The sequence below is a fragment of the Macaca thibetana genome, chromosome 3 (assembly GCF_024542745.1).
Source record: "Macaca thibetana thibetana isolate TM-01 chromosome 3, ASM2454274v1, whole genome shotgun sequence".
Taxonomy (NCBI): domain Eukaryota; kingdom Metazoa; phylum Chordata; class Mammalia; order Primates; family Cercopithecidae; genus Macaca; species Macaca thibetana.
This window is the reverse complement of record NC_065580.1, coordinates 126383996-126407243: the sequence shown is the minus strand read 5'-3', so window position 1 is coordinate 126407243 and position 23248 is coordinate 126383996. Positions and strand designations below refer to the sequence as shown.

At 47.1% G+C, this 23248-nt stretch overlaps 3 protein-coding genes across 3 annotated transcripts in view; all 3 read right to left on the bottom strand.

The window, feature by feature from the left end:
- The window catches only part of CHCHD2 (coiled-coil-helix-coiled-coil-helix domain containing 2), a 136646-nt gene that overhangs the window by 11162 nt on the left and 102236 nt on the right, over nucleotides 1–23248 (bottom strand). The window lies entirely within an intron of this gene.
- On the bottom strand, nucleotides 2471–2928 carry LOC126950258 (NADH dehydrogenase [ubiquinone] 1 alpha subcomplex subunit 2-like). Its single transcript, XM_050783551.1, has one exon. The coding sequence runs from the start codon at nucleotides 2908–2910 to the stop codon at nucleotides 2611–2613; it is 300 nt and encodes a 99-aa protein (XP_050639508.1). The 5' UTR covers nucleotides 2911–2928; the 3' UTR covers nucleotides 2471–2610.
- NUPR2 (nuclear protein 2, transcriptional regulator) lies at nucleotides 3012–4793 on the bottom strand. The gene is made up of 2 exons (XM_050783545.1): nucleotides 4280–4793; nucleotides 3012–3223 (listed from the first exon to the last, which is right to left on the bottom strand). The coding sequence occupies exon 1, from the start codon at nucleotides 4715–4717 to the stop codon at nucleotides 4286–4288; it is 432 nt and encodes a 143-aa protein (XP_050639502.1). The 5' UTR covers nucleotides 4718–4793; the 3' UTR covers nucleotides 3012–3223; nucleotides 4280–4285.

The following is a 23248-nucleotide window of genomic DNA, read 5'->3' as shown; positions in this document are numbered from 1 at the left end:
TGAAACCCCGTCTCTACTAAAAAATACAAAAAAACTAGCCGGGCGAGGTGGCGGGCGCCTGTAGTCCCAGCTACTCGGGAGGCTGAGGCAGGAGAATGGCGTGAACCCGGGAGGCGGAGCTTGCAGTGAGCCAAGATCACGCCACTGCACTCCAGCCTGGGTGGCAAAGCAAGACTCTGTCTCAAAAAAAAAAAAAAAAAAAAAAAAAAAAAAAAAGAAAACCTGTCTCTACAAAAAATACAAAAGTTAGCCAAGCATGGTAGCATGCACTTGTAGTCCCAACTACTTGGCACGCTGAGGCGGAAGGATTGCCTGAGCCTGGGAGGTCGAGGCTGAAGTTAGCCATGATTGCACCACCACACTCCAGCCTGGGCAACAGAGCAAGCCCCTGTCTCTACAAACAAACGAACAAACAAAAAATACGTAAACACAAAACAGAACAGAATCATTTCCTTATCGATAGTTTGAAGGAAGTGAATTGCCTGTAAAAGTTTAGTGTGAGGCCAGGCATGATGGCTCATTCCTGTAATCCCAGTGCTTTGGGAGGTGGAAATGGATTGTCTGGGCCCAAGAGGTTGAGGCTGGTGCTTGTGCCACTGCACACCAGAAGCCTGGGCAACAGAGCTTGCCCCCGTCTCAGAACAACAAAACATGGTTTACCACAACCAACAGGACAATTCTGGATAAAACTATATATGAAATATTTACTGCTGTGCTCAACAAAGTAGTATAGAGGCCAAGGGCAAAAGTCCTGGGGTCAGGCTACCTGGTCTGCTATCTAATTAGCTGTGTCATCTTTGGAAAGGTACTTGAACTCTCTGTTCCTTAGAATCTCTTTTCTAAAATGTGGGCTGGGCACAGTAGTTCATGCCTGTAATCCCAGCACTTTGGGAGGCTGAGGTGGGTAGATCATCTGAGGTCAGGAGTTTGAGACCAGCCTGGCCAACAAGGTGAAACTTGGTCTTTAGGAAAAATACAAAACTTAGCCAGGCATGGTTGTGGGCACCTGTAATCCCAGCCACTTGGGAGGCTGAGTCTGGAGGATTGCTTGAAACCAGGAAGCAGAGGTTGCAGTGAGCCAAGATCATGCCACTGCACTCCAGCTTGGATGACAGAGCAAGACACTGTCTCAAAAAAAAAAAAAAAAAAATGTGGATAGCAGCATCTACCTCGAAGAATTGTTGTGGGATCAATAGTGTGGAGAACCTAGCAACTATAAAAAAAAGTTTCAGGACCCCATATAAATTTAGCACACCAAGGGGGAAGTTACACCCTGATTGAGTCGCATAGCATGTTTGTAACTTCTGGTTCTTAAATTATAATTTATTCTTTCCTTATTTTCATACTGTAAATGACTATGAGAGAGCAGAGACTAGACCTCCTCGCCTTCCAATCACTCATCTTTGTTTGAGATTAACTGCCTCCTTTATTGTTCTGTACCTAACTCACACCAGATGGCACAAAAGACCCCATGACTTACATATTCAGTGTGAAAGGTTAAACACACCTTTCCCGGAAAAAAGACCACCTCATCTGGGTGCAGTCACTCATGCCTGTAATCCCAGCACTTTGAGAGGCTGAGGTAAGTGGATCTCTTAAGCCCAGGAGTTTGAGAACGGCCTAGGCAATGTGGCAAAACCCCGTCTCTACAAAAAATACAAAAATTAATTGGGTGTGTTGGTGTGCGCCTGTAGTCCCAGCTACTAGGGATGCTGAGGTGGGAGGATGGCTTGAGCCTGAGAGGTTGAGGCTGTAGTGAGCTGCTATGGTGCCCCTGCACTCCAGCCTGGGTGACAGAGTGAAAGAAAGACCACCTGGACTAATCAGATTAACTATGTATTAACCCTTAAACGGAGAGATGCTTTAATTTGGCTAAGCTTCTCTAAACTTTGAAAGTGATCCCAAACTTCTAAGCCTCGGACCACTGACTTCCACTCTTCTGTATCTGTGCTTCCCAGATGGCCCTCCTAAAACTCTGTGCATGAATAAACTCCCTTTAGATTCTGACCCTTTTGATTATTTGAGATTGGCACGCCATGCAATATACATTTTAATATGCAAATATTAACCTTCAGAGTAGTCTATGACATTTTTAGGTAGAAATCTTTTTTTTTTTTTGAGATGTAGTCTTGCTCTGTCGCCCAGGCTGTAGCACAGTGGCATGATCTTGGCTCGCTGCAACCTTGGCCTCCCAGGTTCAAACAATTCTCCTGACTCAGGCCCCCAAGTAGCTGGGATACAGGCACCCACCACCACGTCCGGCTAATTTTTGTATTTTTAGTAGAGATGGGGTTTTGCCATGTTTGCCAGGTTGGTCTTGAACTCCTGACCTCAGGCGATCTGGCTGCCTCGGCCTCCCAAAGTGCTGGGATTACAGGAGTGAACTACTTAGTGTACTCCTAAACTACATTTAGGTAGAAATCGTACACATATTCCTATCTTTGGTCTCTCTCTGCTTATCTTTGTGACCTTTTCTTTTTTTTTTTTTTTTTTTTTTTATTTTACAGCACAAGCTTTATGAGGAATAGGGGAACACATTTTTTTCACATTATACTAAGTCCAGCAGAGCCCAGGCTCTGGGGCTGTTGCTCTTAATCCTCAGTGGAGGCTTCAGGCTTTACCACTTAGCACGTTCTCCAGGGCTCTGGTTACCTGATCAGCACTGAAGTTGTTCAAAGGGACATTCTTCTCTTGGCCAAATGCGTAGCCGGCCCACAGCTTGGGCTGCACATCGGAGCATTCGCGGATTAGGATGGGTAGGTCGGGATTCGCCTTCTTTAGCTCCACATAGCGTTTCTCAATGAAGTCCCTGACGCCCTGGCTGCCGGGCGAGCGCTGACATAAGTGGATGCGAATCTCACGCAGGCCCAGCTTTGCCCCGATTCCTCGACTCGCTGCGGCCGCCGCCATCTTGGCTAATACCCGACCTTTTCTTTACAGATAAGAACAAATCATTTGTGGACTTGAAAAGAGTTACCATAGTAACTGAAAAAAAACCAGGAGAGTTAAAATGCCATTCTTGCTGCTCTCTTTTAATTAATAAACCCTCAAAAGGCTAATCCACTTGGACACTACTTAATTAACAATCAAGTAAGGAAAAGATATGGAAGCAGTAAACAAGTGACAGGGAAAAATTCTGTTGACCAAACATGGATTCTCTCCTCCTCAGAAACAAGTTACAGTTGGAGTTACAGAAAATACTTTGAACAGGTCCTTCGGTATCCTGTAGGAAATCAGACAAAAACACAGATCAGTTACTTTTTTTGTTTTTCTTTTTTTGAACCAGGGTCTCACTGTCACCCAGACTGGAGTGAAGTGGGGCAATCATGGCTCACTGCAGCCTCAACCGCCTGGATTCAAGCAATCCTGCCGCCTCAGCCATGCAAGTAGGGGACTACAAGCACGCACTACTACGCCCAGATAATTTTTTGTATTTCTGTAGCAACGTGGTTTCACCATGTTGACCAGGCCAGTCTGGAACTCCTGAGCTAAAGCGATCCGCCGGCCTGGGCCTCCCAAAGTGCTGGTATTACAGGCCTGAGCCACTGGGCCCAGCCCAATTACTTTCTTCAGTCTGAGCATGAGCACCGGAAGAAAAGCTCTTACTTGCATATTTTTTTTTTAGAGACAGGGTCTCCCTCTGTCACCCAGGCTGGAGAGCAGTGGTGCAATCTTGGCTCACTGAAACCTCAACCTCCCGGGCTCGATCGCACACATATATATATATGTATATGTGTGTGTGTGTGTGTGTGTGTATATATATATATATTTTTTTTTTTTTTGGACGGAGTCTCTCTCTGTCGCCCGGCTGGAGTGCAGTGGCGCAATCTCGGCTAACTGCAACCTCCACCTCCCGGGTTCAAGCGATTCCCGTGCCTCAACCTCCCAAGTTGCTGGGACTACAGGCGCGCGCCACAATGCCCGGCTTTTTAAATATATATTTTAGTAGAGATGGGGTTTCATCATGTTGGCCAGGATGGTCTCGATCCCCTAACCTCGTGATCCGCCCGCCTCGGCTTCCCAAAGTGTTGGGATTACAGGCGTGAGCCACCGCACCCAGCTATCAATCGCTTATATTTTTAAAAAGATGTTGTCTTCATTTCCTAGCCCCTTCTATCCACCTCTGAAGTTCCAAAGGCTTTAATGCTATTGCAACGGCCGTCAGAGGCCAAGCTGGCGGGTGCAGTTCCCTAATGCAGCTCCCTCAGAGGCAGCCGATTCTGCCTAGGGCGAGTAGCGTCCCCGGGCCCTGGTTGGGGGAGGTGTTGGGCGCCCTTACCCAGGCTCAGGTGGGGCGAGTGCGCAGCCAGGTCTGCAGCTGGCGCTGGCGGCGCTTGCGCTGGCCATTGAGGAGCTTCTGCAGGACCTTGCGCTCGTGCCCGCCAGGTGCAGGCCGGTTGGTGCGCAGCGCCTGCTCGCGCCGAGTGCGGCCCTTGCTGCGCCCGGCCCCTGAGGCAGGGAAGTCGCGCAGGTAGTAGTAGTCCAGGCAGTCATAAAGCTCCTCCTCATTGCTTATGGGTGGTGGCTGCCGGGCCAGAGCCTGCAGACGTGGAAGGGCCCGCTCTGTGACCGCTGCCATCCTGCCCAGCGCCTGTGGCCACCTGTGGCCACCCGTGGCCACGCGCCCGTGTCTGGGCGCTCCTGGAAGACCCAGCAGCCCCGCCTCGAGTTCCGATGGGCTCCGCTTGTGAAGCAGGGGTGCCTTCGGCGGCGTCATAGAGGCAGACCTTCGAGGACGTCACAGTGGCGGTACAGTGCCTAGAGCAGGGCTGTCTTTTCCTTGGAGTGGAGCCCGGTAACCCGGACATCCCCGTCAGGTCCCGTAGGTTGCTGGAGAAGGGTAGTTGACAAACTCCAACTCAGCACAGGGTTTATGTTGGTCAAAAATAGGAAACTAGGCCGGGCGCGGTGGCTCAAGCCTGTAATCCCAGCACTTTGGGAGGCCGAGACGGGCGGATCACGAGGTCAGGAGATCAAGACCATCCTGGCTAACACGGTGAAACCCCGTCTCTACTAAAAAGTACAAAAAACTAGCCGGGCGAGGTGGCGGGCGCCTGTAGTCCCAGCTACTCAGGAGGCTGAGGCAGGAGAATGGCGGGAACCCGGGAGGCGGAGCTTGCAGTGAGCTGAGATCTGGCCACTGCACCCCAGCCTGGGCGACAGAGCGAGACTCCGTCTCAAAAAAAAAAAAAAAAAAAAAAAAAAAAAAAAGGAAACTATGTTCATGCGCGGCAGAGGCGGGAGCATCCCTTCAGGCCAGGCGATCAAGAGCAGCCTGGGCAACACGGGGCGACCCCATCTCTGAAGTCCCACCTCAGCCCCCCAGCTGCTTGAACCCCAAGGTTCAAGGCTTCAGTGAGCTATGATCCCACCACAGCACTGCAGTCTGCGAGACTGAGGTAAATTCTGTCTAAAAAAATAAAAAAGAAAACTATCCAAGTGTGCAACAGGGAGGGACTGCTTAAAGAAAACATGAGGCTGGCTGGGCCCTGTAATCCCAGCATTGTCAGAGGCCGAGGCAGGAGGATGGATGGCTTGTGCTTAGGAGTTCGAGACCGGCCTGGGCAACATGATGAAACCCCGTCCCTACAAATGATACAAAAATTAGCCGGAAGTGGTGCACGCCTGGCCTAATTTTTGTATTTTTTTGTAGAGACAGGGGTCTCGCTATGTTGCCCAGGCCGGTTTCGAACTCCTGGGTTCAAGCAATCTTCTCACCTTGGCCTTTAGAGTTGTTGGGATTATAGCTATGAGCCACCACACCCTTCCTGGGTTAGGCTATTTAATAACATAAGAAAGTGTGGTGGCTCACGCCTGTAATCCCAGTACTTTGGGAGGCCAAGGCCGGTGGATCACCTGAGGTCAGGAGTTCGAGACCATCCTGGCCCATGTGGTAAAACCTGGTCTCTACAAAAAAATGCAAAAATTAGCTGTGTGTGGTGGCACATGCCTGTAATCCCAGCTACTCAGGAAGCTGAGACGGGAGAATTGCTTACACCGGGGAGGTAGAGGTTGCAGTGAGCTGAGGTTGCGCCACTGCATCCCAGCCTGGGCGACAGAGCGAGACTCCAGAGTTTGAGACCAGCCTGGGCAATGTAGTGAAACCTTGTCTCTACAAAACAGACAGACAAAAAAAGCCAGGTGTACCTGTGTCCACCTGTGGCCCCAGCTACTTAGGAGGCTGAGGCAGGAGGATCACTTGAGGTCAGGAACTCAAGGCTGCAGTGAGCTATGATCATCCCACTGCTCTCCATCCCGAGCAATAGAATGAGACCATGTCTCTAGATAGCTAGCTAGATAACTGATACGTAGTTTTCTGTTGGAAATTTTTTTCCTAGATTTGAACATGTTTTTCTAAAGTAGCATTCAACACATCAGCATTTTACAGTGTTATTAGTTGTTAATATGATTCTGTTTTTCTGAAATACAGTATCCTTCACAAGCAGTTTTGTCTTTCAAAGTACATAGATAGGTCCTCAAGTGAATTTGTCTGATGCTGGCGACCTTGGTACCATTTTCTCCAGTTGACTGGAATAGTCAGTCAATAATTTCAGGTCACTGTTGGCCTTAGAAGAAGAGCCCAAAGGCAACAAGCAAATGTGCTGGTGTCCAATCACCTTCTAGAAACATTTTCACTTTCCTGTAAGGTTTCCCTTGATGAACATAGAAGTAGTGTATGTAGAACTGACCCAGTGCTGCCATGGCAACTTCGTATATTAGGCCAAATTTACATTTCTTACTTTTATGAGAGGCACCTTGGTAGGCTAGTGGAGTTACACACGAAGTCTGACCTCAGCTGCAGTGTCCAGAGATGCAACACGGTCCAATCAAATAACATTCTCTGAGCCTGTTTCTTAAGCTGTAAAATAAGAATAACAATTATATCTGTCTAAAAAGACAGCTTAGTGTATCTGAGTGGTCTTTTATTTTCTATGAAACTGTCTTTAACATAGTAATTGTTTTAATTGCAATACCACATTTGTGTTTTGTTTTTGTTTGAGATGGAGTCTATTTTTTTTTTTGAGATGGAGTCTTGCTGTTGTCGCCCAGGCTGGAGTACAGTGGCATGATCTTGGCTCACTGCAATGCCCGCCTCTTAGGTTCAAGTGATTCTCCTGCCTCAGCCTCCCGAGAAGCTGGGATTATAGGCGCCCACCACCACACCTGGCTAATTTTTTTTTTTTTTTTTTTTTTTAGTAGAGATGGGGTTTCATCATGTTGCCCATGCTGGTCTCAAACTTCTGACCTCAAGTGATCCACCCGCCCTGACCTCCCAAAGTGCTAGGATTATAGTTGTGAGGCACTGAGCCCAGCCTCTTTTTACATAAGAATTTCTTGGTTGGGCGTGGTGGCTCACGCCTGTAATCCCAGCACTTTGGGAGGCCAAGGTGGGAGGATCACCTGAGGTCAGGAAGCATTTATTATGTATTTATATGCCCGATATTATGCGAAGCACTTTTACTATCTTCTTTTTTTTTTTTTTTTTTTTTTTTTTTTTTTTTTGAGACGGAGTCTCACGCTGTTGCCCAGGCTGGAGTGCAGTGGCGCGATCTCGGCTCACGCAAGCTCCGCCTCCTGGGTTCACGCCATTCTCCTGCCTCAGCCTCCTGAGTAGCTAGGACTACAGGCGCCCGCCACCGCGCCCGGCTAATTTTTTGTATTTTTAGTAGAGACGGGGTTTCACTGTGGTCTCGATCTCCTGACCTTGTGATCCGCCCGCCTCGGCCTCCCAAAGTGCTGGGATTACAGGCTTGAGCCACCGCGCCCGGCCACTTTTACTATCTTCTTTACTACTTTACTATCTTATCAAATCTTCAGGATAGATTTTATCAAATCTTCAGGATAGATCTTCAGTTCTTGTGACTACAAGAGGATACTAAGGCTCTGACAGGAGAAGACATGTGGCCAGCCTGTGTCCCCAGAGCCTATGATCTTACCATTAGGTTACAGTGCTTCTAGGGAGCACATGTTGTGAGGTTTTTGCTTTAAAATGAACCAATAAAAAAACAAAGGCAAAAAAGGCATAAGCTATTAAAACGTGGGAGAAACACTAACAGAACCTTAAGCACATAACTAAAAATATTATGGAAATGTTATTGAATTCATTAGCAAATTTACTCTAATTCTAGATTTTCATTGAAGGATATGTTGTATTACTCATAATGAAGAAAAAATGTTCAAGTATATTAACATAAATACCATCAATATGGTTTATCATGTTTAAATGTTCATTTAAAGCAATTCAGTTAAAATTCTGCATATCATACAATATTATAGCTTGCTAGATTGCAAAGTAAATAGTCATCCAAATAAAAACACCAAAGCACATGATGTTTTTCACTGGCTGTTGCTATTTTTAGGTGAGCATTTGATATATACCAACAGATAGATAATAACATATTGCTAATTTTTTTTTTTTTTTTTTTTTTTTTTTGAGACGGAGTCTCGCTCTGTCGCCCAGGCTGGAGTGCAGTGGTCGGATCTCAGCTCACTGCAAGCTCCGCCTCCCGGGTTCACGCCATTCTCCTGCCTCAGCCTCCCGAGTAGCTGGGACTACAGGCGCCCGCCACCTCGCCTGGCTAGTTTTTTGTATTTTTTAGTAGAGACGGGGTTTCACTGTGTTAGCCAGGATGGTCTTGATCTTGTGACCTCGTGATCCGCCCGTCTCGGCCTCCCAAAGTGCTGGGATTACAGGCTTGAGCCACCGCACCCGGCCACTAATTTCTTTCATCGTCATATAAAGGTGGGTTCAGGATAGAATAGCATAAGGCAAAGAAGAATTTGAAATCTAACATCAGTTTGGTGATGCATCAAGATAAAAGTAGAGGCCGGGCATGGTGGCTCACACCTGTAATCCCAGCACTTTGGGAGGCCAAGGCAGGTGTATCATGAGGTCAGGAGTTCGAGACCAGCCTGGCCAACATAGTGAAACCCTGTCTCTACTAAAAACTACAAAAAAAAATTAGCTAGGCGTGGTGGCGGGCACCTGTAATCCCAGCTACTCAGGAGGCTGAGGCAGGAGAATGGGTTGATCCCGGGAGGCAGAAGTTGCAGTGAGCTGAGATCGCACCATTGCACTGCAGCCTGGGCAACGGTGCGAGACTCTGTCTCAAAAAAAAAAAAAAAAAAAAAAAAAAAAGATAAAAGTAGAGACAATAGGGGTATCTTGGTGAATACCAAATTTAACAAAGCAGATTAAGAGAAACAGTATAAAAAAATTCTATTAAATCCCTAAGATCCAGGGCTTTGCAATAAATATGTAAGTAAATCCCCAATATCCATGCTGAAAGTTTAAAAGAAATGATAATGATAATTAAAGAAATACAACTTTTCCTTAGCTTTGCAGTAATCTAGAAAGAAAGAATGTTTCTAATATTTAGACAGACACTACAAAGCACCTTACAAGGAGAGACGTGTAAGGATGGCATGATTCACCAGCAGCCCTGGTCTTGTCCACGGTACCCCCATAACGAACAGTAACTCCACTGTGTAAATGCTCATGAACAAAGGATTACAGGACTTTTCCAGTTTAGACATACCACATTTTCTTTCAGACAATTCTTCAACTTGTTTACGAAGATCAGCGATATGATTATTCCATTTCTCTGAAAACTGAGCAAAAGTTGACTCTCAATAATACTTCCCTATGTCAGAGCAGCACTAACATATAATGACTTATTTCCTATATTTTACATCCTAACAATCCATATCATTTTACTGCTTTTGAAAAATTTTTTCCCTTTTTTGGTGGTTCTTAGAATTAGTTTAATAGGAGACTGTAAGAGAAGTTTTAAAGTTTAGTATCTCTAAAAGCCTTTTAATTTCTGAAAAGCAGAAGGGCAGAGAAGATGAATCAAATTAAACACGACAACAGGGAGGCCACAATGAGGAGGTCTCCAGGGGTCTGTTAGCAAACTTCCTAAAACATGTCTTAGCTGTGTGGAAATAAGACTTTACAGTGGTCGGGTATGGTGGTGCAGGCCTGTAATCCTAGCACTTTGGGAGCAAGGGTGGGCAGATTGCTTTGGGCTCAGGGCAACAGAGAAGAAAACCCCCTCCTCCAACCCCACCCCCGCCCCCGTCCCCATCTCTACCAAAAATACAAAAGTGAGCCGGGCGTGGTGGCAGGTGCCTGTAGTCCCAGCTACTCAGGAGGCTGAGGCAGGAGAATCACTTGAACCCAGGAGGCGAACATTGCAGTGAGTCGAGACCGCACCCCACTGCCAGCCTGGGTGACAGAGTAAGACTCCGTCTCAAAAAAGAAAAAGGGGAAAAAAAAAGGTTTAGAGTGACCCAGACCTTAAAAATACAAGTTTAAGAGGGACCCTGGCTGAGTGTGGTGGCTCATGCCTGGGACTATGGGAGGCCGAGGCGGGTGGATCACGAGGTCAAAATATCTAGACCATCCTGGTCAACCTGGTGAAACCCCGTCTCTACTAAAAATTTATACAAAAAATTAGCCAGGCATGGTGGCACACAGTTGTAGTCCCAGCTACTCAGGAGGCTGAGGCAGGAGAATGGCGTGAACCCTGGAGGCGGAAGTTACAGTGAGCCAAGATCGCGCCACCACACTCCAGCCTGGCGACAGAGCGAGAGTCTGTCTCAAAGAAAAAAAGAGGGTCCCCAAAGCAAAAGCAAAAAAATCCCAACTCCAACACTTTTTCTCCCAATCCCAATCACTGAAACACCAGGAGGGTGTAATAGTTTTGAAGCCTAGCTGTAGTAGGCTGATAGTGACCCCCCAAAATGTCCATATCCCAATCCCAGGAATCGGTGAACATGACCTTATATGGCAAAAGGAGCTTTGCAGATATAATGGAGTTAAGAATCTTTGGCCGGGAGGATTATCCCAGCTTGTCCCTGCAGGGTTGATGTACTCACCAGGATCCTTATAAGAGAAAAGCAGGTGATGGAGAGGGTGGGAGGTGTAGTGATGGAAGCAGGAAACACGAGTCATTCAAAAAGGGCAGCAAAAGCTGAGGAGTGAAGGCGCCCCCAGGGCCAGGAAATGGATTCTCCCGGAGAGCCTTGTAAGGCACCAAACCTGCTCCCACCTTGACTCAGTGGGACTGACTAGAATTCTGACCTTCAGAACTCTAAGGGAATACATCTGTGTTGTTTTAAGCAACTAAGTGTGTGGTAATTTGTTGCAGCAGCAACTAGAAACTAGTATTGTAGTGAAGCCTCAAAACCCACCTGAAGGGGCGGGGAGTGGTGGCTCATGCCTGTAATCCCAGCACTTTCTGAGGCCAAGGTGGGCAGATGACTTGAGGTCAGGAGTTTGAGACCAGCCTGGCCAACATGGTGAAACCCTGCCTCTGCAAAGAATACAAAAATTAGCCGGGCATGGTGGCACATGCCTGTAATCTCAGCTGCTCAGGAGGCTGAGACATGGGAATTGCTTGAACCCGGGGGGTGAAGGTTGCAGTGAGCCGAGATTGCACCACTGCACTCCAGCCTGGGTGACAGAGGGAGAATCTGTCTTTAAAAAAAAAAAAAAGCAAAAAACAACCGATCGGAAGAAGGTTTCCAGTTCTGTCAGCTGTCTTCCACCCAACCCCTAGAAGCAGACTTTCCTTTGCTGTGGGCCGTGAACAGGCAGAAAGAAGCATCTCCTCATGCAGAGGCCTACCCAGGAGAAACCCAAGGGAAGGCACTGCTGGGCCGGCCCCTCTGGCAAGGCCATTTTCGTTACACAGTTTCACTCTCACTCTGTCTCTCAGAATGGAGTGCAGTGGCAAGATCTCAGCTCACTTCAACCTCTGCCTCCCCAGTTCAAGCGATTCTCTTGCCTCAGCCTCCCACGTAGCTGGGATTACAGGAGTGTAGCATGCCTAGAGGAGATGGGGTTTTGTGATGTCGCCCAGTCTGGACTCGAACTCCTCACCTCAAGTGATCCACCTGTCTCAGCCTCCCAAACTGCTGGGATTACAGGAGTGAGCCACCGCACCCAGCACTCGCCAAGGCCTTTGATGGCAGGCTTTTTCCAGGGGATCAGTCCTGGTCTGGTCTGGCTCTGCCCACTCTCCCTCTCACCTAGCTGGAATCCCTAGCTCCTTCTCAGTAGAGGAGTGTGGACCCCAACCCCAGCTTGGTATGGTTCAGATCTGCGTTTCACTCATGGAACCTGGCTGCTCCCCAGGCCCTGGAGAGAAAAACGGTCTCCCTGTGGGTATGATACAGGACGGGCCTGTCCCCAGGGCCCTGTGAGAGGGAAGCCCAATGTCCCACCGGGTTGGCAGGGCTGGGGAAGGGAAAGTATTATGGTAGCCCTAAGACTAGAAAGAGGCAGCAGAGGGAGCAGGACAGCGTTCCAATGGAACTCATGCCACTGCCTGAGTGAGCGGAGGGAGGAGTGCACCCAGTGACGTCAGGGGGCAGAGAGGCGCGGTTCCAGGGTGGCTTTCCCCCTCACTTCCTGCCATGTTACTCTGATCCCCTCCAGGCGAGTCTGCCCACTTTGTGCCCAGGGTTGCCGCTGGGGCCTGTATCAGAACGCAGACCCCTATAGCCATGGCCCCAGGAGTGGGGCAGAGCAGGGAGCAGTTCTGGACAGAGGACAGGCAGGCCAGGAGGGAGTGGGCCTCCAACTCCAGGAGGGGTCTCTTCCCATGGGTTCTGCTTTCCGGCCTCTCCTCCCTTTACTCCTGGGTTGATCAACTGGGGAAGAACTGAGGCAAGGTTTCTCACCCTCAGGTCCAGGGGTACAATGACTGGGCCCTTAGAAAGGTTGAGACCCCTGAAACAATGTAAGGTTTTGTTTTGAGAGCGTGCACATGCGTTTCTGGGAAAACGGTCCACAGCTCTTACTCTCAGCAGGCTCCACACTCAAAAAAGATTAGAACTCTTGCTACAGAGCTGTGGGGGCAGCTAGGTGAGGGGCCTGCTAAGGGCATTCTGGGGACTATCTGGGCACTCCTGAGCCCACTGTCCCCTAGGCAGGCTGTGCTGCTTGGTATTTGCAGAGCTGAGGGGGTGGGGCATGTGGGGACTGTGAAATCACCCTGTGAGATGACCCACAGTCCTCAGCTGGGAAGGGAGGGGTACGTCTCCTGTAGCGTCCTCCATCCCTAGACCGTGGGGCCAGGAGAACTGGTCCTTGCAGCAAGTGAAAAGCCTATTACTGACTTCTTCCCTGGCCATGTAGACAGTGAACCAGGGCAGTCATATCAAGTAAATGAGTAAATGCCTTGGTCTCTGTCACCGAGGTGACCAGTAGGCATTCCCAGGTGCAGTGAAGGTCCTCACACCAAGATATGCACCTGGCCACCTGAGGAAAGAGAAAGGACTATCTGAGGGGATGGGGCTGAGCTGGGTGTGGAGTGGTCCTTGCGGGTCTTGGTGAGTGGGAGGGGGAGCAGCATGAGCCAGGCCTCGAGGCAGAAGGACAACCAGGAGACAGCCTGGAACATGTGCTGGACCCACAAGGGTTCAAGGCTGGCCAGAGAGGGAGGTGGGGTGGGCTGAGAAGTCCCGAAGTCTGAAGATTGGCCCTGGAAGGCAGAAACCAGGTAAGGTGGGCAGTTACCTGCACCCTGGGGGCCAGGAGCATTCTTAGCCCAGAGCAGGCACCAAGATTTCTGGCTCTGGGTGTGACCTCAGTCTGGGGAAAAGCCCCAACCCCCACCAGGACCACCTGCTGCCCAGACTACTTCAGATGCTGAGCCCAAGCCAGGGGCAGGAAGCTAGCCTGATGCCTAGGGTATCCTGACAAAGTCCCTGGATCCCCCCAGCTCTGGGGCTAAAGGGGAATTATAGACCAAACCCCAGATGCCGGCTCTCAAACTAACACTGAGCCGTCAGTGCCCACAGGGAGATAGAATCAGTGCACTTTCCATATGGGGAAACAGGCTCAGAGAAGTGCAAGAGCCTCACCCAATGCCCCAGACCAGGGCTCCAGGCCCAGAGTGTTTTGTTTGTTTGTTTGTTTTTTGTTTTTTTGAGACAGAGTCTCACTCTGTCGCCCAGGCTGGAGGGCAGTGACATGATCTCGGCTCACTGCAAGCTTTGCCTCCCTGATTCAAGCGATTCTTCTGCCTCAGGCTCCTGAATAGCTGGGATCACAGGCGCCTGACACCACACCTAGCTAATTTTTGTATTTTTACTGGAGACAGGGTTTCCTATGTTGGTCAGGCTGGTTTCGAACTCCTGACCTCAGGTGATCTGCCCGCCTTGGCTTCCCAAAGTGCTGGGATTACAGGCATGAGCCACTGCGCCCGGCAGGCCAAGAGTGTTTTTTGTTACTGTGTCCGGAGGGCAGCAGCTGCTCTGATGTACCCACCTGAGCCTGGCAACATTCTCCAACTTTGGAAGCCCAGGAGCACGGCCCGTGTCCACAGATGCACCGGCATGAGGTGCACCCAGAGGGACAGAGGCAGATGAGTTTTGCCTCCTCCACTGGATTATGAGAGCCTTGAAGGAGACAAGGATCTGCTTGGGAAAGCCCTTGAGACTTAATGATCTATCGCATAAGGCTGGCAGTGAACAGTGAGCAACCTGAGGCAGTTTCCCTCGGGATAGATCCGCAGTGCCTGGATGGAACCTGGCTCAGACAGAGTTCAGTTCTCCAGGTCACTGAGGCATGGAGAGGTCACAGCTACCAAGTGTAGGAATCTAGATTCAAAGCCAACAGCGTGACTCCAAAGTTCCTGCCCTAGCCCCTGGACCACCCACCTCTCGGGAGTCACCCTTGCAGGCTCATCAGATGCCCAGGTCAGCAACACAGCTGGCCAGGGCCAGGAAAACTTGGGGAGCCTCAGAGAACCCCCAGGTATTCCAACCTATTCTTGGCACTCTTGCCCCTCATTACCCTTTTTCCTGCTTCAACCTCACTCCCTACACAGAGCCTGGGCCACTTAACTTGGCATCAAACAGATGGCTCAATGAATCAGAGTCTGATCTTGAACAACAACAAGAAACAAAAAAACAAAAAACAAAAAAAACCACTTAACAGATATACGGTTGCAAGTTAGAATGCTAAAGAACATAAACATATAACAACTTAATGTACATATAAATTCAACAGATATCCAATCATTGTGACTGTGACACAGTAAAATATTAAAATACCATTTTCAAAATGTATACAAGCTTAATGATCTATTCAAAATACAAATCATCAACATAATTTGCCACTAATATCTCGTTCAGTCCCTTCACAGGACACATGATCCACTGGGAGTTAAGAGATTAGCAGCTGGCAGGCAGTGATACACAGCAAAAACAAAAACCAAGAGGTGAAATAGTTCTGAAATAAAGAAGGTTTTAAAGCTAAGAGAAATTATTGAATTACTAAGTCATTAGCACTAATTTTGAGCCAACTAACTAATTACTATGAGATGATACAATGTCCTATGCTTTGGTAAATACAAACTATATTTAAACAATGTCTGTAATGGGACTTTCAAAATGCTCCTGGCTTTACAAAGGTAAGATTACAATGTAGTAATACATTTTAAAGCATTTTCCCCTCCAGAGCATGCTGTAACTTTCATCAGTCACATTGACAGTCCAGAAGACGAAGGAAAAGGTCGTGGATTTCGCTGAGAACTTACCAGAGTTGAACTCCCTCACTTTCCGTTGCCCAGCATTGGCAGGTTCCAAGAGTGGTGGCTGTGGTGTCTCAATGGTCTTTGGTCTCTTAGAAGGTGGGGAATAATCATCATCTTGAAAAAGAAAAAATGGTCATTACTAAAGGAACCATCTTAGAGTTACAGCCACCTCCGGGTCAATTCCCAACATTCAAAAGTTGAGTGGAGGTTTAAAGCTATTTTGAGTATTAATAATTATTTCTGTATTGTGAACTTCAGCATACTTTTTTCTAGTTACATTTGAAATGTTATTCTTTTGGGATGTGCTCAAGTGAATACTGCTTTTTCCTCTGTTTTGCTTCACTACTTTTTAGTTTGCTTCATTTGAGTCATCATTATAAATCTTCCCTTCTCCTCAAATAACTTTCAAGTTGATGCCAAGAACTATATTCTATTTTAAGCCTTTTGAGAAAAAACTTTAAACAGTCAGTCACCTAAAGTTATACAAATGTAGAAGAAAGGGGATAAAATGAAGCTTAGATTGGAAAAAATGTTTAAGCTTATACAAAATTCAAGCATACATAAACAAAGGAAGCTGGATAATTGTATATACAAATACTTTTAACAAGTGCAAAATATATAGGTTTAAAGAAATAGGGCTGCCTGGGCGTGGTGGCTCACGCCTGTAATTCCAACACTCGGGAAGGCCGAGGCAGGCGGACCACTTGAGGTCAGAAATTTGAGCCAGCCTGGCCAACATGGTAAAACCCCATCTCTACCAAAAGTATAAAAATTAGGCTGGGTGCAGTGGCTCGTGCCTGCAATCCCAGCACTTTGGGAGGCCGAGGCAAGTGGAACACCTGAGGTCGGGAGTTTGAGACCAGCCTGACCAACATGGAGAAATCCCCATCTCTACTAAAAATACAAAATTAGCCAGGAGTGGTGGCGCCTGCCTATAATCCCAGCTACTGGAGAGGCTAAGGCAGGATAATCGCTTGAACCCGGGAGGCAGAAGTTGTGGTGAGCCAAGATTGCGCCACTGCACTCCAGCCTGGGCAACAAGAGCAAAACTCCATCTCAAAAAACAAACAAAAACAAGAAACAAAAATTAGCCGGTCGTGGTGGCACCTGTAATCCCAGCTACTCGGGAGGCTGAGGCAGAAGAATCGGTTGAACCTGGGAGGAGGAAGTTGTGGTGAGCCGAGATCGCACCACTGCACTTCAGCCTGGGTTACAGAGCAAGACCCTGTCTCAAATAAATAAATAAGGCTACATTACTTATGAAACAGATACTGTTGACTCAGTCACCAGAAAGCCTATGTATAAATGAGCAGTGAGATATTCAAGCACAGCACACACACACTACTCAGGGCAGCTGTCATGAGAGTTCCATGCTCAGTTCCTTGTGGATACACCAGCAACTCACTCTGTTATGATCCTCCAATATACCTCATGTTAGAATTAGAGATATCTGGGCCAGGTGCAAGGCCGAGGCAGGCAGATCATCTGAGGTCAGGGGTTTGAAACCAGCCTGGCCAACATGGTGAAACTCCGTCCCTACTAAAAATACAAAAATTAGCTGGGTACTCACCTGTAATCCCAGCTACTTGGGAGGCTGAGCCAGGCGAATTTCTTGAACCCCGGAGGTAGAGGTTGCAGTAAGCCAAGATAGCAAGATAGTGCCACTGAACTCCAGCCTGGGCGACAGAGCAAGGCTCTGTCTCCAAAAAAAAAAAAAAAAAAAAAAAGCAAAACAAAACAAAACAAAAAAAGAGTTAGAGACATCTGGATCAAATCAACTGCCACTGTCATCTTCTAGTCCCACAAGTATCAGGTAACGTCCTATTAAGATTGCTACTCACACTCACATCTATAAAATACAGAAAATATCATTTTAAGAAATCTTTATTTATTTATTTATTTATTTTTATTTATTTATTTTCTGAGACGGAGTTTCGCTCTTATTGCCCAGGCTGGAGTGCAATGCTGCGATCTCGGCTTACCACAACCTCCGCCTCCCAGGTTCAAGCAATTCTGCCTCAGCCTCCCGAGTAGCTGGGATTATAGGCATGCATCACCACGCACAGCTAATTTTGTATTTTTAGTAGAGACAGGTTTCTCCATGTTGGTCAGGCTGGTCTCGAACTCCCGACCTCAGGTGATCCACCTCGGCCTCCAAAGTCCTGCCAGAGAGGAGGGGCAGGAACAATAGTTATGCACCTGGCAGAAGAGGTAATATTTTCCAAACATAAACATTAGCGTAACCTTATTGGACTTGTAAGAATTTTTTTTTTTTTTTTTTTTTAGTAACAGAAGCAGATTTTCCTGAACTGCATCATTTCAGCTAGCATTTATTTACTCAAGATTAAAATAATACAATAACTAAAAAAGTCAAGAGGTGGGCAGGCATAGTGCCTCAAACCTGTAACCCCAACACTTTGGGAGGCCGAGGTGGGTAGATTACCTGAGGTCAGGAGTTCGAGATGAGCCGGGCCAACGTGGTTCAAGAGATTCTCTTGCCTCAGCACCACAGTAGCTGGGATTACAGGCCTGTGCCACCATGGCCAGCTAATTTTTGTATTTTTAGTAGAGATGGGGTTTCACCATGTTGGCCAGGATGGTCTTGAACTCCTGACCTCAAGCGATCCACCCACCTCAGCCTCCCAAAGTGCTGGGATTACAAGCATGAGCCACCGTGCCCAGCCAGGATTGCTTTCTTTTTTTTTTTTTTTTTTTTTTTTTTTTTTTTTGAGACGTAGTCTTGCTCTGTGCCCCAGGCTGGAGTGCAGTGGCGTGATCTTGGCTCACTGAAAGCTTCGCCCCCCTGGGTTCACGCCATTCTCCTGCCTCAGCCTCCCGAGTAGCTGGGACTACAGGCGCCCGCCACCTCGCCCGGCTAATTTTCTTGTATTTTTAGTAGAGACGGGGTTTCACTGTGTTAGCCAGGATGGTCTCGATCTCCTGACCTCGTGATCCGCCCGTCTCGGCCTCCCAAAGTGCTGGGATTACAGGCTTGAGCCACTGCGCCCGGCCCAGTATTGCTTTCTTTTTTTTTTTTTTTTTTGAGACGGAGTCTCGCGCTGTCACCCAGGCTGGAGTGCAGTGGCCAGATCTCAGCTCACTGCAAGCTCCGCCTCCCGGGTTTGCGCCATTCTCCTGCCTCAGCCTCCCAAGTAGCTGGAACTACAGGCGCTCGCCACTTCGCCCGGCTATTTTTTGTATTTTTTAGTAGAGACGGGGTTTCACCGTGTTAGCCAGGATGGTCTCGATCTCCTGACCTCGTGGTCCGCCCGTCTCGGCCTCCCAAAGTGCTGGGATTACAGGCTTGAGCCACCGCGCCCGGCCAGGATTGCTTTCTTAGAGACCATCTGTGAGAATCAGAGATGTGGATCTACTCAAAATGTAGTAGGGGAAACCAATGGTCAAACCTCAGTGAGACAGAGTACAGTCATCAGGTCCAGAAAACTATTAATAGAAACAGGCTTGAAATCAAAGACTAAGACAGGGCTCTGGTCAGTAAATGTGTCTGGATCAGAGAAGACTCAGGATGTTACCAAATCGAACTGGCTCCCCTCACCCAGTGCAGTAAAGCCAAACATCCACATCGAGGTTTGGCAGCAGGAGAAAGGAGGGCATTTATTTGCAGGGCACCAAGCAAGGAGAATTGGGCAGCTCACACTTAAGACATGACCTCCCGATGGCTTGTAAGCAAGGATTTTTAAAGGCGGGTAAATTTCAGGAAAGTAGAAATTGCAGATAAAATTGTAAACCAATACATGGAGGCTATACTTTGATTTGGCCCAAAAAGGCAGGATATTTTGAAGTGGAGAGTCTTGCAGGCCAGAGGTGGATTCAAAGACTCTGATTTGTGATTGGTTAAGGAAGTGAAGCTTTGTCTAAAAACTTGGGGTCAGCAGAAAGGAACGTTAAAGCCTGGCCTGTGGTTGTGACTTCCTCTAGGCCCTGCAGGAAGAAATTTAGAACAAAGAGTAGCAGCAAACGTTCGGTCCTCAGCTCCCCCTTATCTGAGGTCTACACACCAGCAGATCTGTTTGGTGGGGCCTGGGTTTCTTCTGGGTTTCTTCTTCCTTATTAGGTTGCTCACTTCTCAGGGCTAGCTAGGCGCCTGGAATTTCCCTTAAAGGAACTCAAGATTTTCCTTTATTTCCATACTTGGGGGGCCCAGCAGGCTTCTCAGAGGGTTCCCTGCTCCTTCTCAGGGATGAGTGTGGTAAACATCTCTCAAGAAGCCCGTCTGCAGTGTGTGCTATCTCTCTGTAGGATAGCCAACTGTTTTTTGTTTTGTTTTGTTTTTTTGAGACAGGGTCCCACTCTGTCACCCAGACTGGACTGCAGTGGTTCCATATTGGCTCACTGCAACTTCTGCCTCTCAGGTTCAAGCAATTCTCCAGCCTCAGCCTCCAGAGTAGTTGGGGTTACAGGCATGCACCACTACACCCAGCTAATTTTTCGTATTTTTAGTAGAGATGGAGTTTCACCATGTTGGCCAGGCTGGTCTCGAACTCCTGACCTCAAGTGATCCACAGGCCTTGGCCTCCCAAAGTCCTGGGATTACGGGCATGAGCCACCGCGCCCGGCCTGGCCAACTGTTTTGTTTTGCCTGGGACATCCCTGGTTTTAGCACTGAAAAACTCATCTCCTGGGAAATCCCTCAGTCCTGGGCAAACTGGGATGGTTGGTCACCCTTGATACCTGACTTTTGCCTTGATTTAAAGGGTCAGAGGTGGGGCAGAAAGTATTAGACAGACACAACCTATATCAGAAAGGAGGCTGCTGGGGACCCAGCAGAGTGTATACTCCTTGTAGGGCCCATATATAATAGAACAAGGAGTTGACTGGCATGTATTCTGCTTTGTGACATTGCTAGTGAGGATGAAGAACGGCTCAGCACAATCAAGCCATGCAGAGCTGATTCAGCTACTTTCACACCTCCCTGGATCAGGGATTGTATATGACCCTGCTCATGCCTTTGCTGGTAAACCACTAGTACCCTTGGTAATAGCAGCCTCTGAATGTGGGCCATTGTGACAGGTCCTCCTACAGGAGTCTAACTTTGGAGAGTCCTATATCCCCAGTGGCAGAGAGCAAAAGCTGTGTGCTAGTGGGAAAGTGACCACAGATGTGATCCAGTGCTTCATATGCAGACTCATTTACTGACCTCAAAAGCAAATGCAACAAAACAAAACTTGACAACTGGGACCTAATTAAAAGCTTCTGCACAGCACAAGAAACTATCAACAGAGTAAACAGACAACTGACAGAATGGGAGACAATATTTGCAAATTATGCATCTGACAAAGGACTGATACTCAGATTCTATAAGAAACTTAAACACATCAACAAGAAAAAAAACCCCAGTTAACCCCATTAAAAAGGGAGCAAAGGACATAAACAGATACTTTTCAAAAGAAGACATACAAGTGACTAACAAACATGAAAAAATGCTCAACATCATCAGTCATTAGAGAAATGCAAATCAAAACTACAATGAGATACCACAGCACACCAGTAAGAATGGCTATTAATAAAAAGTCAAAAAACTCCACCAGATAATGGCAAGGTTGTGTAGGAAAAAAAAAAAAAAACCTACTTATACACTGTTGGTGGGAATGTAAATTAGTTCAGCCCCTGTGGAAAACAGTTTGGAGATTACTCAAAGGACTAAAAGTAGAAGTACCTTTTGACCCAGCAATCCCGTGACTGGGTATATGCCCGAAGGAAAATAAATTATTCTACCAAAAGACACCTGCATCTGTACGTTCTTTACAACCATATTCACAATAGCAAAGACCTAGAACCAACGTAGGTGCTCATCAACAGTGGACTGCATAAAGAAAATGTGATACGTATAAACCATAGAATACTATGCAGCCATAAAAAAAGCATGAAATCATGTCTGTTGTAGCAACACAGATACAGTTGAAGGCCATTACCCTAAAGGAATTAATGCAGAAACAGAAAACTGAATGCTGCCTGTTCTCATTTATAAGTGGGAGCTATTCACTAGGTATACATAGACGCAAAGACGGGAATGATGGACGCTGGAGACTCCAAAGGACGGGAGGGAGAGAGAAGTGAAGGGGTTGCAAAACTACATGTTGGGTACTATATTCACTCTTTGTGACTGGATCAACAGAAACCCAAACTTCAGCATCATGTAATATTCCCATGGAAGAAACGTGCACATGTACCCCCTGAATATAAAATAAAATAAAATAAAATAAATGTTTACTGATATTATATTAAGTCAGGTTCTCAAATGTTAGCATACACTAGAATCCCCTGGAGAGCTTGTTGAAACAGATTATTGGGTCCCATCTCCAGAGTTTCTGATTCAATAGAATTGGAAAAGGGCCTGAGAATCTGCATTTCTAACCAGTTCCAGGTTGATGCCAATGCTGCCAGTCTGGAGACCAAGTTTGAAAACCACTAGATTAGGTGCCAGGGACCCTGACATCTCAGGAAAAGCCCAGCAAGCAGGGAATCATTCCTGTTTTACAGAAAGAATGTATGTCGAGCAAAAGGGAAGAAATGGTTTGCTCAAAGTGGCCACCACTAAGTGACAGAGTTGGGAATTTAAATTCCTCTTTTCTGACTGCAACTCCAGGCTTTCTGTCTCCATCTGACTTCCTTCCCATTTGAAGGAGAAGCATGCCACGAATGGTTGTGCTCTTAACTTCCGAAGAAGTCCACATTTTCCAGGTTTCTACTTGATTTAATCCATTCTTCTCATATTCTACACTGAACTCCAGGTAGTGAATAAGAAGTCAAATTCAAGATTGAGGAGCTTTATCCCTATTGTAAAACATGCAACTTGTCCACTTTCTGAACTTGGTTTCCTTGACTCTATTTAACACCTCATCCTGTCTCCAATCTGATACCATTATTTGAATGCAAATTATAGGTCTTTGGGAAAGGTCAGTGTAGACACATTCTAATTCCTAATAGAGGCTGCCCATGCAGTTTGGAAATCAGTATTTTTGTAGAACTCTCTTCGTGCTCTAATGAAGACTGTGTCATGGAGATGAAGGCTTTTAGAATCCTGGTATCATGTTACCTGGATTTCAGAATGCTCAATTGGGAAGTACAATTTCACTGATTTTTGGAGTCAAATGTCCTGGGGCTGGACAGGGCATTAGTAATTAGAGTTCATTACTCTTTTTCAAAAGTAGAATTCTTGTATTTTTTCCTAGGTAGTTTTTTGTTAAATGAGATTGTAAAAGACAGAGCCTTGTAAACTGCACAGCCTCAAAGTATTATTATGACATTAATAATTGCATATGAATACATTCTGGAATCATTGACCTTAAAAGACATGGGAAGATGTATTATTACCCATTGCAAAGAGTTGTTCCTGGAAAGACCCATGAGTCAGATGAGCTAATGAGATGCACTAGTCCGTTCTCGCACTGCTATCAAGAACTACCTGAGACTGGTTAATTGATATAAAGAAAAGAGGTTTAATTGGCTCATGGTGGGCCGGGCGCGGTGGCTCAAGCCTGTAATCCCAGCACTCTGGGAGGCCGAGACGGGCGGATCACGAGGTCAGGAGATCGAGACCATCTTGGCTAACATGGTGAAACCCCGTCTCTACTAAAAAATACAAAAAAACTAGCCGGGCGAGGTGGCGGGCGCCTGTAGTCCCAGCTACTCGGGAGGCTGAGGCAGGAGAACGGCGTAAACCCGGGAGGCGGAGC

Bases quoted from the DNA above. Each gene is read 5' to 3' on its own strand.
- LOC126950258 (XM_050783551.1), bottom strand. From the start codon at position 2,910: ATGGCGGCGGCCGCAGCGAGTCGAGGAATCGGGGCAAAGCTGGGCCTG.
- NUPR2 (XM_050783545.1), bottom strand. From the start codon at position 4,717: ATGACGCCGCCGAAGGCACCCCTGCTTCACAAGCGGAGCCCATCGGAA.